We start from the raw sequence: 14,973 nt of genomic DNA on the forward strand, positions 1-14,973 counted from the left end.
TGCAGTGAAGCTGAGGTAGAACAAAAACCATTTCCTGCATCAGTGGCTTCAGAAGTGAGCTGTGAGGTTTCAAAGAGGATTGTTAACATACACATGTGCACATCACTTCCCTGCAGCAGTTTGTGACACATGGTGACGTACCTGCAGCTGCTATTGGGGAACATCTTATGATTATGGGTTTTGTGGTTTTGTTTTCATCCCGGTGGGTTCACACGTGTCTGTTTGTTGGACTGTTTGTGTTAATTAAGGATTATATGTGAGGAGTATCACACAAAATGTGCAAAAACCAATTTGTAGCCGAGTTGGTTGGAGGGATGTGACCTGAAAACCCTTTACATGTAGTAACGGATCTGATTCAAGGTGCAGATCCAGGAGATTGTTTATGAATTCTCCTAAATATTGCAAGTATTTCACCTTTCCCATCAGTTTCTCAGGAAACAATGTTTGAATCTCCGTCTGAAAAACACAAACTCTGGTACATTCACACAAATTCTGAATTCCAGAGCAAAATATGATGTTTATGTGCAAATACCAAGGTTTTGAATTATGGCTCAACATGACAGGTGCACGACAGGTTTATATCCAATGCAGAGGATGACAGATGTTTAGAGTTCCTTCAAATCCGGGCTGAAACTCTAAATTAAAGAGAAAACATTGCAGAGGAGAATGGAGAGATAAAAAAAAAAACATATGTCTAGTCCAGATTGAGCACTTGCTTTTTGGTTGGATAACTATATGTTTGTACCCCTTGTAAATCTGTGGAGGTTTTTCCATATAGTCGAGTGAACATCTTTCTGAAATGCTCCAGTGAGCGATACCAGGCCAAGCTGAGCCATTAGTCTCTCCAAGTAAACAGTTCATTCACCGTATTCAAGTCAGGTAAGATGCAGATGCTGAGTGTAATGCAGACTGAACACAACCAAAAACGTATATGGTGAATAGGCTGCAGGAGGGCAAGATATGAATATGAAGGCAGTGTGCAGCATTTAAACCCTCATTGGCCGGAAACTCTCCACACCCCCGATAGCTGGACTGATTATTTATCGTCTTTAATCACATTTTCATATTGAAATTGATTTGGATGCAGCGGTCCCTTTCCTCCGAAGCCAGAGGACAAGGGAGCGGAGGTATTGAAACGATCATATCAGGGAATGGTGAGGAAGACAAACTGACAATGAAGGCAATCTAATCACTCACTCGAGCCTAATGGAAAAGGATGCAGCGGATCTCGAGCACACCTGGATGGTCTGACAGCGTGGCATTAGCAATTACTCCTGTCCATCTGCGGTGCGTTGCCTTCAAACGGAGCAGATGCTACGCCTCCTAACAAAATCAAACTAGCCTAATTATGTATGTGTGGGCATTTGTGTGCCAGCACACCTTGTTGTCCAACATGGAGTGGAAAAAAAAAAAGTATGATAATACTCGTCTTCCTCGTGTAATCCTGGTTTGCTGATTCAAAATCCACATATCTCCATTCCTTCAGCAGAAAGGTACACAATCCCCCCTTCCTTAAGAAAGGTTTAATACATGTATCCCTTACATCAAAGACAACTGCTTTGATGCGATGGCTGCAAGTTTAACGAGAACTAAAACCTGAATGTTAAAACGCTGCGCTGATGTGCAGGGAAGCTGAAAGGTTGAGGTGGACGGAGGATAAAAGAAAACGTGCTGCCAGTGTTTAGAATAAGAGACATGCTGCTGTGGGGCTGTTATTGCTCTTCCACCACCGTGCACGTGTGTGAATAAACAATAGGGGAGATGCTTATCACTGACCTTGGAGCACAAAGTTATTGTGCAGCTCAGAAGAACACACGCACACACACACACACACAGCATCATTCTCCAATACGGCAGAATGCAGGATGCAGTCAGTTGAACAAAAGGCAATTCCATAATACCACACATCAACAGGAACAGCGGGAGGGGGGGGGGGCTCTGCTCCAACACGGCAAGCCTTTATTTTTTTAATCATCAATCAACCCTCATCAGACTCAACTCAGCAAGTCGAATGAAACCATGCGTGTTCACGTGCACGCTCCCACATACATGCACACCGCGAGTCAGATACCCTCAACAGCTCGGATCCGCCAATCAAAACGTGGTCGCGGCGCTGGCAGGGTGTGTAGAGGGGGGGGGGGGGGGGGGGGCTGAACAGCCTCCCCAGGGCCGTCACACACAGAGTTCAGGGCAGCCGAGTCAAAGGAGGCTCCTCACACATGCGCTCGTGAACACTTTATCGCATCCTCCGTTTTTCACACTTCGCTCCTGCTCACACAAGCATGGCCTGCATCGCACATGTCAGGCCCCTGCACATAGAGAGAGCCTGTGTTCAAGCAGGCCTGAACAGGCTCCCCCCCCACACACACACAGGCTTCATTCCAGATGATGAACACGTACGGCGCCCCATTCTTTTACCAGCTTTTATTTCCCATCTCTGAAATGCATAGCAACACTTGGCAAACACCACCACATCCATCCGACAGCCTTTAAACCCCCGTCTGTCCTCTCACGGCTGCTCTGAGTGACACCGGGTGTGGGATACACACAGTCGGTCTAATTAAACGCAACAAAATAAATGCAAATGACCTTTCCATTTAGTATTGTTGAGGGAAATACGGACATTCCTGCGTCAGAACCCTTTGTTTGATCCTAAAGAATAGTACTAATGAATCGACCATAATTGAGGGAAACATGGTAATGGGGGAAAAAAAGACCAAAAAGACATTTGGGAGAAAGTGAAGAGAGAGCGTGATGTATGAACTAAGTGGAAGTGGAGAGAAATGCTTTTCAAGGTGTGTGTCCCCACCCCCCTCTCACACCTTGAGCTCTGCCCGGTTCTGTGCTCGCCCACCTCTCTCTGCCCCTGTATAACAATGCGCGTGAGGGAACCTGCTCAGATGGTGTGAAAATGTCAATCCATAAATAAAGTGAAGCATGAAACACAGAGCTGCTCACCAGCTGAGCACTTTGCACTGCTCCTCAGTCAGGGCAGGAGGAGCTTCTCCTCCAGGGCGGAATACGCAATGAAACCCTCACGGTTGCACCATAATTCTGCTTCCTCAGCACCAGGCAAGAGGAGTAAAATATGCATTTCAAACATATTTTATTTACATCCTAAGAAGCAGAATGAAATGCTTTTTTCTGTCAGCCTGGAATTATCGACTTCACCCACAAAATAAAGCATCTTTCACAGAGCAACCCCTAGAGAATTATGATATTCTCGTCATCATCTGGAGACGGTGCTGCAGGACTGAGCTGAAGACTGGGGGCCCATGAGAACATCGATATCAGAATGATTTTTCTCTGAAGCCGTTCTCTCTAAAAAAAAATCCTTTCAGAGAACAGGAGTCAAGTGGCCTTGAATATCAACAGCCAACTCGAGCTGGGCCGTGTCAATCTGCCCGTAATAAAAAAAAAAACTGCATCCATTTTTTTGCTGCCCACTCGTTGTGTCTGATGAATACAGAGGTGCATTTGAAAAGATATCCCTCTGGCACGGGGAGCCACACACACACACACAAAAAGAGAAACCTGTGGGAGTCAACTCTCTTTCAGGATTCAAAAGGCCTATGAAGGACTTTGAAATATGAGGGAAATTCTTTATTGAAAACCCCAATCTGCCTCACTCGGACGGTTACTGGGAGATGAAAGGACCACGTGGATGAGCACACTGGTCCGTAACAGCACAGTTTTACTATCTGCACGAGCACCAGGACAGAGACGTGGATGGTGAATGCCAATGAGGGAGGGGGGGGGGGGTTGGTAGACAAAGTTCGTCTTGCCTCCTTTTTTTATGCAGATTGAAAGAAACTGCAAGAGCTGCAACGGATTGTCTGCGAGAGAGACTTCTCAGGTGGTAAAACCTCCCGACACAAAGCAGCTGCTTTTTGGATTAAGGGTGAACCCTGCACTGCACATGCACCCTGAGAGGACGACATAAAGATAGCACACGCCTCACCCCCTCAGGGTCAGACTGACTAATGCAGTTTGGATTGTGTGACAGAGAATCTTCCCTTTCCCTGTTGACATTATGAGATTGAACGTCTTCCCGTGGAAATGCACCAACAAAGACAAAACTAAATTGGCAAATGCTCGTGTAAAAATGGAGTCCTCCGTTTCCTTTTCAGCAATTATTGGCATTCCGGCACGAAACCCCACTTACACACCATCCCACATTTAAATAAACCCAAAGTTCAGCGTAAAGTCAAAATGGTGGCAGTCGTTTGTAAAGATCTGCACGCTGCAGTGGAAACTACTCTCCTTCAGATCGTCTGTTCCAGCCTCATGGTCTTTAAGAAAAGAAAAGAAACTGCAGAGCGTCTCCAGTTTTCTGCCAAAACACAAGAACACAGGCAACATTCCCATGAAACTGTGCCTGAAAAACAGGAATCAAGGCCGTGGAGAGGAAAGTCTGTGGAAGGATTCAGGTTTGAATCAACGATAAGCCTTGTCACTTATAGCTTGCAGTATTTTTGCCGATTATGCGTGAGTGAGTAGTTTGTTATTCTGACATCTTACACCAAGGTGAGGTTTTTATCCTTAACAGCACAGAGGCTTTATTTCACCTGACTGATGTAAACAGAGATTGTTAATAAAGATAATTTACTCTATCAAGTTACTCAATCTTGTGCCGATGAAGCCATTTGGAGCCAGATCAAACCTTTTGGTTTGGTCTATGTCCCATCCACTACCATGGATGAGACCGGGTTCACACTGCAGCCAGCCACTAAGGAGGCTTCACTTTTGAGGGGCAGTCATGCCGTCCATCTTTTTATACAGTATATGGTCATAAAGAATATAATTGTAAGTGCTATTTAACACTAAAATGACATTTATTTATTTTTTACTGCGTGATTTACTAGATTACTTTCGTGAGACGTGAGGAATGAGTTATGTTTGACATGGATTTGAAACTGTTGAGGTGGAAATTGAAAATTTGATGACTCCTAAATTATCCCGCTCACATGAAAGTACATATTTAAGAAAAGATGGTTTGCAAGTAATCTATAAAAGCCCAAACACTCTGAGCTGATTAGAGTGTCGCACTAGTTTCCAACCTCTCATTTGATGCTGTGATTTTGTCTTTTGGGTCTGAAGTGAAATTGAGAGCATTTAAATGTGAAGTCTCAGAGGTTTGGTGGAACGATTCCAGCAGCGAGGAATCAGGTGCCTCTCACGTATTGGAAGATGCACCGAGTACAGCTGGAGAATAGAGGTTCAGGTGGGGGGGGGGTTAGGGAAGTCATTATTCACACAGAGTTTATCTTCATCTGCTGACTGCCGCAGTCAAATCACTCTCATTAGGACCCAGTAATTGCACCAGCCAGAGCGCGGTGTGGCAGCGGGGCAGAGGATGGTCCGAGTGCAATTGGTCCGTCCACTTTGAGGTGGAATTCTAAATCACTGCTTCGTTTTTGGGTGAATTAAAAATATCTGCTGGTATTTGGGCGCTTTTCAAAACACTCTCCGAGCAGCAGAGCACAATCTGGCACGGACACAGAAACAAACTCCATCAGAATGTTTAAAAACTCGGAGGATGTGTTTGCAGAACATGAGGCGGTGTTCATTTAATGAGGAATTTGTATTTACTTAAAGGGGCCTTCATGACAAAACTCTCGGCGGAACCTGTAACGGTTTCCTGGCACACACACACATCTATTCTTACCAGGACACAGCCTAAGAATCTTTGTTTATTGCTGGTGTGAAAGGGTCAACATGGATAATGTGACCCTGGTCCCAGCCTCGCTCACAATTTGAGTTTTTATCTGATATAGAGATGTTCCAATACAGATATTTCTTATTATATAGGTAGATACCAAACACATAGCAGTGCATTGAAAAAAATTCTGGGGTCAGTATTATCGCTAGTCTGATACTGCTTGGCCTGTTGTGGATGTTTAAGGTTGAACACTGCACTATTTCCAAAAAATCCACGTCTTTACTTAAAGGCTCAGTGTGTAAAATACAGTGACATCTAGTGGTAAAGTTGCATGTTGCAGCTGAATACCTCTAACCTTCCCCTCCCCTCCCCTCCTCAGCATGAATGAGAACCTGTGGTAGCATCACTTTAGATAAAACACACAAGGGAAGAACCACACTAGGATTATTTTATATCCATATTTACATGGATGCTGGTTTTAATGTCAAACATAACCTCATCACTTGCTGGGTTCCAGTGCTACAGAGGCAATAAAACCAGCAGCTTGCATTGCATCTGGTTTCCTGTGTACAACACAACCTCGCGTTTGGTGCTCAACTTTTAATTTACAACCAGAAAAAGGCCCTTTTGTTGAAAGATGACATGTCACAATACAGTGGAGGGAATTCCATAGACATTCGAAAAAGACAATTAAACGCATGGGCGTACATTCCCACGCACACACAGAAACACACACCAGGCGCTGAGGTGTCTGGAGAGCAGAGATAGGGCCGTCTCCATCAGCCTCTCCACCTACCCAGAGGACCTAATCAGTTAGTGAATACACACAAAATGGAGGCTGTCATCCACCTCCAGCCCGACAGACTCCCTGTCGACAATTTTCTCCCGCCGTCCTCCAGAGAGAGAGAGAGAGAGAGGGAGAGAAAAAAAGATGGATCTTTCTCCAGAGCTTCATCCGCAGCCGAGCTTCCCCTACATCATATTTCCTCAGCCACTGCGTTTGCGAGTCCTGCTTCTCTGTCTTCTTTACAGTTTCATCTTTGCGGTCGGCTATAACACTTTAAATACTTTTTTCTTCTTCTTTCTCCTCCTCTTTTTTTTTTTAAAGAAAAGCGTTTAAGTTCTTTTCCCTATTTCAAAACCTGTGCTCCACGGTTAGTTTTCATCTTTCAGCTCAAAATATGATGAATGTGCCCGAGTGGAGGGGTTGAACCAGCCTCCGCTCCCCGTCCGGTGGCTTCCATCCCTCCTCACATGTACCAGAGACAGATGGAAATCAAGGTAATGGAAAACCACTGCGACCCCGACCCTGCATCCGGGTCAGGGCCATTCGTCACGGCACTGACCCGGGCACTCAGCAGCAAGGCAGCACATAATTGGTCATAAGGATGTGCACCTGGACATGAGTGCAGCTACATGGGCTTTCCTGAGGCACTGTTTGCACACACGTCCATATTGGAAACGTAAAAACACTGAAACATGAGAAAGTCTGGTTTCCTTTTCTTGATTCATTTTTTTTAAAGACAAACATCTGGTGACAAAAGAGACAAACTGTTACTCTGCTTGATCTCAGGGAGTCGAACCTTCAGTCATCACCTGCTTTGCACCATCACTTATATTGTTTAGTATTAATTCAAACAAGCAGGTATATTCAGTAGGCTAATATATAGAAGTGTGTACTATTTGGTGCAGAGAAAATTGCTGCATATGTCAGACAAATATATGTTTCAAAAGTTAAGTGTATTTCCCTAGTTCATGGTTGAGAGTAATATATATGTTACATTGGTTTTGGAATCCACTGCTGATGATTATGACAAATAAATAATTTAGTTTATCAGACCACTTCTTTCTACCATGAGAACTAGAGGATATTGTGTAGGGTTGTCGGCCTTGAGCGGATGTGTACACTCCACTGAGTGTGGCTCCTTGTAGTTTCTGCTGTCAGACAACTACACAAGTATAATGTGGTGATATATTCACAGGTGATAAGTGGGATCTGTTTTCCAAGTTTGGGAAGAAATGCTTTGACGCTGCAGAAAGACGTCTGATCAAATAACCAAGATCAGAGACACCTGTATAATGTGACAGCCTGTACAGGCGTTTGAAATACAGTAAGGCAACATACGACTGGAGAGGAATGTTTCATTACAGTAAAAGGTTTGTGGTTGTGTAAAATGTTTCCAGCTCCCCACACAACGTATAGTCAAGGCTCACGTGCACACGCTCACATCTAAAGATTACATTTCTAAGAGAAAAAGAGGTTTTTTTCTTTCAGTGGGTTCCTCTGAGAATGTTGTTTTTTGTTGTTTTTGAGATTTATTACTGTTTGTTTGCCATTTTTCTACTTTATGGGTTCAGTGCAGCAACTGTAGACCTGCAAAATGAGTGTGTGTGTGTGTGTGTAGTGTTGGTCCGCCACTGGGCATGTTGGAGCAGCAGAGAGGTGGAGGACTGAAGGGATAATAAAGAGAAAATGGAGGACAGAGAGGTAGTAAAGCAGGTAAAAGGGAAAGGACAGGAGGTTGATTAAGCTGGAGAAAGGACGGAGAGAGTTAGAAGAAAGAGGAGAGAGAGAGCGAGAGAGTGAGAAATGAAAGGGAGACAGAGAAGCAGTGTGAAGAAAGGATGCAGTGAAATGATCAGGTTGGACGAATGGAGCCGTGTGATCAGCTCAGTCTCTCCAGGCTCATGAGGACAAGTGTTTGTGATTGGGTTTTATCTCCGTGTGGAGCTGGGACCAGATCGGTCTCGGAGATAACTGCCTTAGTTTGGCCTTTGTTGTGCGTGTGTGTGTGTGTGTGTTTTATAATCAGGTAGAGTTTTGGAGGTGCGACTGATTAGCTGATACAACGATCAACGGTATTTATCTTAATAATAAGAAAATCATTTTAATACGCTAAAATGAGAAGAAAAGTGGTCTTGGCTGGTCCCAGCTTCTCATCTGTGAGGATTTAGTGATTTTCCTCGTCTTTCATATCCAACACAAAGTCCCTGCACTGGTTGCCTGTCAGATTCCGTATTGATTTTAACACAAACACTGCACCAGCGAACTTGTCACATGCACAGTACTGCTTTGAAATATCTCTTTAGTCAGGCGTTTGAATAAATATGGTTTTATAGGGATTAATATATTTCACTTACATTTAATCCATCCATTTATATGGTTACTTTAAGTTTGTATCCAATTTATTGAGCTGTATCTATCTATTGTACCTTTATTGTTATTGTAGCTTTTAAAATCTATATTTCAGTAGCAGCATTTTGATTTGTTTTGTTATCTTGGCTCATCAGTCAATTGTGAAACTCATTGACTGTGAATTACAGCTGCGTATGGAATATTAGGCTTCATACTGTAAGTATTCATGTTTGCAGTAGCCCATGTGTTGTCATGCTCAAGGAATCACACACAGTTAAAAGGTATTTACAGTAGATCTTGCTAACCATGGTAATCTCAGTGCATCATTGTTATGTTTTCATACAAAGTGAGTCTTCATCCACTTTATGTTGTCAAAACACATTATTTCCGAATGTGAAGAAATGCCTTCTGAATTAATCAACTGTGTGTCCAACAAAGCGTCTGCTGCGATGACACAAAGGAGTTCCACTGCAACAGTGACGCAATCTGCATCCCCCCCCCCCTCCCTCCAAATAAAAAAAACATATTCAAATACATCAAAAAAGGGATTAAAGAATCCGCCAAATCCTACAGAGTGTGTCAGACTCTATCAAAGGATGAGCACGCTTAAAAATGAAGCAACACACATGACACATGGCGAGTGTTGGTGTTCGTTTTTATAATTTCCATTAGTGCGGGGGGGGGGGGGGGGGGGGAATTAGATTTCAGTCAAACACCATATCAAAGCTAAGTAATAAGTGGTTTTGCTCATCTTCATATTCCACAGTATTGTATGGGAGAGAGGGAGAGTAAAAGAAAACACAAAAAAAAAACAGAGCAGCAGAAACCAAAAAACAATAAGTCAATACGATGGAATAGAGAAGAGCCTCATCTACATGTGGGGGGGGGGGAAGGGGGGGGAAACGGAACAACAAGCGATAGAGCGATTGAATTGAATCCGCCCTTCTTGTTTGGAGGATTCCCCGTTAAGTGGCGGTGGAGGTGGAGTTCACCGCGGAGCGATGGTGAAGGAGGGCTGAGCTCCAGAGCAGCCGACGGTTCAGATGGGATTTCTCATTTCTTACGTCTCGCTCTGCGTCCTGGCCATCGCCGCTCTATACCACTCTATACTGCTCTATACTGCTCTATACTGCTCATGCGCTCCCTGCCCTGTAATTTTTCTCCCCCTCCTTTTCTCTTACATGGACGCATGCTGAATACATAAGACCGGGCTCGACAAGGCCACACTCCCCCCCCCCCCCCCCCCCCCCCTCTCTCTCTCTGTTTCTTCTTAGGCTGCTCGTGTTTCCAGCGTATCTGACTCTGCACACACAGAGGCTAAAAACTGACGGGATGGCAAAGCAAGAGCAGAGAAGAAACACAAAGCCAATGAATAGGACTTCAAAGATGAGCAATATTTGTCCTGACAACCAGAATACCTTATTCTGACGAAAGCTGCAGTATAAAGTGTATTTATATATGTACAGCCCGGCCAATATGGATTTTTGAGGGCAGATACTGATACTGAGTAAAAACATTCTGATGCTGATAACTGTAAATAACATTTAAATATCAGCAACAATTAACTCTGATATCAATATGTCTGTGATATTATGCAGATTTACTTGTTAACTGATTTGATTGGCTCCCGACAGACCGATCGAGCATCACTGAGCATAAAATATGTTGTATTAATCATGATACATTGAAAGTTAAGGGAAATCTATTAATTCAAAATCATTCCATACTGAGAAATGTGATTTAATTAATAATTTAGATCTTCACAAGTCACATAACATGATAGTGCTTCTCCAAAGTGTTATTTACATTATAATACAACTCAAAGAGATCAGTGCAAAGAAAAAACTGAACTTGACATTTTACAAAAGCCATAAATATTCTGTCTATTCTCTCCTGAAGATATGAATATTCACATCTCATGAAGTGATTTGCATTAAACGCGATGAAAAGACATGGGATCTTTCTTACATAATAGTACTTAACTATATATCTTACATTTCATAGTGTGTTTCCTAGTAACAGAATAAGAATAAAACATATGAGTTGGTGGTATCGTGGATCCTCATGCTCCCTGAATCGTGTTAATATGGCTTAAAGTGCTTTACCATCCAAGTCACATTCATCCATTCACACACACATTCACACACACACACACACTCACACAACATTCTATCGCACATCACTCACACTGACAGAACAGCCGTCAGGGGCAATTTGGAGTTCAGTGTATTGCCAAAGGAAACTTCAACTCTGCCTCTTGAGCCGAAGCCTCGAATACAAAAAGTACTTCTGTATCCTCACAATGGAAACGTTTACCTGATCCCTGTGATATCTGATGACATCTTACAATCTTACACATCTTGTGCTTATATGTGAAGAGCGACAGAGAAACTTAGAGGGAGCAGGAGCCCGGTGAGACTCGGAGGTGAAGCCGGAGAGTGAACTGCTGATCTGACGATGGAGAGGTGTTTCCTTGAGAACAGTGAGCCGCACGTCTCAGAGCAATCAATCCCTGATATTACCTCGGTGTTTGTCAGATGAGCTCGCTGCCACGCCAGCCACCCGTGACTCATTCCATCATTTCGTCTGAGAGGTCACGCCCACCCCGCCATCGCTCCTGGGTCTGATGGCGGCCTAATGGCCTGCTCCGTCTACACCGCAATTAACCTTTTTATTGGCCACCTGCCAGCCAGCCGGAGATACATCAGTGGTTGTGTGCCTGTGTGTGTGTGTGTGTGTGTGTGTGTGTGTGTGTGTGTGTGTGTGTGTGTTTAAACATAAATGCAATAGCTTAATGTGTCCAACATTTCTCCTTAAATAGATGAATAATGGTTAAAGCTTCTACGTCTATGCATTTCCATGAGAAAAGTGCTTGTGTGTCTGTGTGTGTGTGTGTGTGCATTCTCCTTTAATAGATGCCAGATTTCACCTGCTCTGCTCTTCAAGTACGAATTGATTGAATCTCACATCCCATCATGGTTGACCCAGGTAGATCCCACTGGCAGCAGAACACAATCTCGGCAGAGCGACAATAAACAAGTCCCCGTCCTCAACATACGTCGATGCAGCCGCGCTGACGGATATCGATGAAGCGCAGGACATGTTGTCGACTGCCCTGCTGTCGTTGAACACACTTAGAGATGAGCACATCTGCTCCTTCAGGCACAAACACCTGTGGTTCTCCAGTTCGGTGACTGAGCACTGAGGTTGAGCGGAGTAAGAACAAGCTTTGACGACAATTTGTGTAAAAAGCTGAAAATGTGTTTTTGGTTCATTGCGATACTGCTTATTAAAAAAAAATGATCCTTGCCTGAAAACTATGGTTTGATCCAAAGCATTGAACTTTGTTATCAGCTGCACCTTTAGTATTTACTGCTAAACTCCTGTCACACACCGATTGAGTCTCTGAGTGGTGAAGGCCAAACTTTCCCTATCTCTCCAACGGCCGTGTGTCGTCCTCAGTGTTGTGTAACTCAAAAAGCCCACGGAAACAAACTGAATCACAGCCTGACAGTGTAACTTCACACAGACACTCCGAGAGGCTTACACTGCAATATCCCATTGTCAACAAGAGGCCTCTCTCTCTTTCTAGCTCTCTCTCTCTCGTCCCCGTCTCAAAATCCATGAGAGCACTGTGGAGCAGAAAGCGCACACACAGTAAATGCATTCTGCGAATCCTCCGGCTGCAAATTGAATTTCAGGGCACAACTCGACTCCAAACACCAAATAATCCCACATCACTAGCTGTTCCCAAAACTGGACAAGGTCACATTGTAGGACTAGTAATTTAAAAAAGGAAGGAGGGAAAAAGAAAAAGGACGCAGACCCGTTTACAAGCATTTATCCAGAAGGGCAACACATTCAGGCTCTGGGAAGGATGTATAGAGGAGACCGAACAAATGGCTGAACGAGTCAAGGACAAACACGACGAGGACCAATCTGGTGAATGGCTGGACCGTGTGTGGTCAGTGTGCAAAGCCGGGGACGTGGTAGAAGTCTGTTGAACCTCAATAGGCTGAGAATCATCATCGTGGGTCAATTTTACAGATTTCATACGCACAACTAAAGGGGACGTTTGCTCCTCTGGACAATGTCTAAAAAAGCCCAAGGCTGCAGTACATGTGTAGAAGAAGTTTTGTTACTGTTCAGCTTCCGTCAAGTTAACAAACACTTGCTCTGCCTCCAAGCCAATCACAAGCCAGAGTGTGAGAAGGTGAAGTGTGTCTCTGGTAACTAGATACTTCCATAGATGGTTTAATAAAACAGAAGATGTTACCGCTCCCTAAAAAGACTTCAGAAGAGGGCGGCACCCATATTTGGAATGACTTGGCTTAATTTGTGATCATTGATAGAAGATGGAGACACATTGTCCATCTTTATTTACATAATGGGCAGTACTGAGGACTTTGTTTGCCCAAGAAGTCGCTAATTTATCACTAAGGTCACTAAAAGACACCTATGAAAGAAATTGATTCACAGATTTATTTTGAAAGAGCCAAAGCCAATGGGGGAATCTCGCAAAACGTCAGTCTGTCATGCAGTACTCCGCTAAGCAATAGCGGAGTACCCTCTCACACATTTGGGGATGTGGCTCTGAAGTGCGGCCAAAAACAATCACTGAAATCTGGAAGGAAACTAAAACAAAACTCCAGATCTTCTGTGGGTGTGCTTTTGCAGCACTGCCATGGAGAAGAAATCACCTCAGAGAAATGGAAAATCAAAGAAGGAGATAATTTATACGGCACAAATGTACCTTCACAGATCAATGCAAGGAAAAGAAGCAGCGAAAAAGACGGACAGAACGATGTGTGAGTTGTTCTTTGATGATGTTTGTCAAATCTACGTGGCACTCGTGCATTTCAAATACCACTTTTTTATTTTCCATTCATACCGTGACCTTCTTTTACACGCATCCACGCGGGTGTATTCAATTACGGCGGCTCAATGGGCCCCGATAAAGGTTGAGAGCTGAGAGGAGCTAATGGGGAGTTTGGTGAGGTCACTATCACACAGGGTTGTTTTCACGTATCAGCCAAACACACTGTACACATTCACGTGGTCCTTGAGAGACGACTCTGCAGGAGTCATTTAAACTCTTGTGTAACTCCCGAAACAAGTTGCCACGCAATTATAATACAGAATATGGTAAAAACTAGGGATGGGAATCGGCAGGGACCCCCCCCCCCCATACTATACAATCACGATACTTAGGTGGGGGTTTTTTTTTTAAATACCGGACCATGGAAAACATTTGAATCATACCTTCAAATACAACACAGTCATATTCACTTTGAAGTTTTATTTCAAGTATTAACATTAACTTAATGGCTGCCCTATTATTGTATAGTCCCTGTCAACTGCAAACAAACTGAGTGCTGGTGCTAGGATATATTTAGATAATGGTGCAAAAACAAGGGCTGGTCAACATGCTCTGGCGTGAGGTTGGTCCCCCCCGTATAAAACCAATAAATATATGTTTTGAAAATAAAAAAAACCACATCAGTTGAATTCAGGTTGAGTCCAGCAGAACGTACCTGCTACCGCGAGGCGCGCCGTGCGGCTGGAGATGGATCCCAGGTTGTCGATGGTGGCGACGCACTGGTAGGTTCCCTCGTCGGGCTTGTTGTGCTTGGAGTGGACCACGTGGTTGAAGAACAGGACGCCGTCGGGGGTGATGTGCCGCCTCTCGTCCGACACCAGGCTCATGAAGGTGCCGTCCTTCTTCCACTCGATGCGCGTGGGCGTGGCCGCGTCGCTGTGGGCCGAGCAGTTGAGCATGGCCGAGTTGCCCCGGATGGCCAGCGTGTCCTGGGGCTCCACCGTGAACCAGAAGGGGGAGAAGGGCTGCGCTGCTGAACCTGGGAGACAACAGAGGAGAGGGGGGGCGGAGATGAGACACTGGTGTGATAGCAGTTGGACCCGAGCAGCCCGTGAGGAATACATCACATAGAAATCGTGTTAATGTCAAACAACTCGTTTGCTCCATGTTCACAGCAGCTGATGCCATCGTTGATATCATTCATCTACTTGTAATACCAGCCTGTCTACTTTGTGGAATTCAACTCTTGAGTGTGTGTCTGATGCTTGCTGCACATGCTGGAATGTTAAGAGCTTAATCATGATATGAGGTGATGCATCACACCGAGGTAAGTGTGTGTAGCGGCTCAAACCGAAG

General features: G+C 44.3%; 1 protein-coding gene across 7 annotated transcripts in view; it reads right to left on the bottom strand.

Moving 5' to 3' along the window:
• neo1a (neogenin 1a) overlaps positions 1–14,973 on the bottom strand; it is a 156,748-nt gene that overhangs the window by 85,678 nt on the left and 56,097 nt on the right. For all 7 annotated transcript variants that reach the window (XM_062398682.1, XM_062398599.1, XM_062398516.1 and 4 more), the window contains exon 2: positions 14,333–14,656. In XM_062398682.1, the coding sequence (XP_062254666.1) occupies positions 14,333–14,656 (324 nt within the window). The remainder of the gene's footprint in view (positions 1–14,332; positions 14,657–14,973) is intronic.

Source organism: Platichthys flesus, chromosome 1 (assembly GCF_949316205.1).
Source record: "Platichthys flesus chromosome 1, fPlaFle2.1, whole genome shotgun sequence".
In the NCBI taxonomy this organism is placed as follows: Eukaryota; Metazoa; Chordata; class Actinopteri; order Pleuronectiformes; family Pleuronectidae; genus Platichthys; species Platichthys flesus.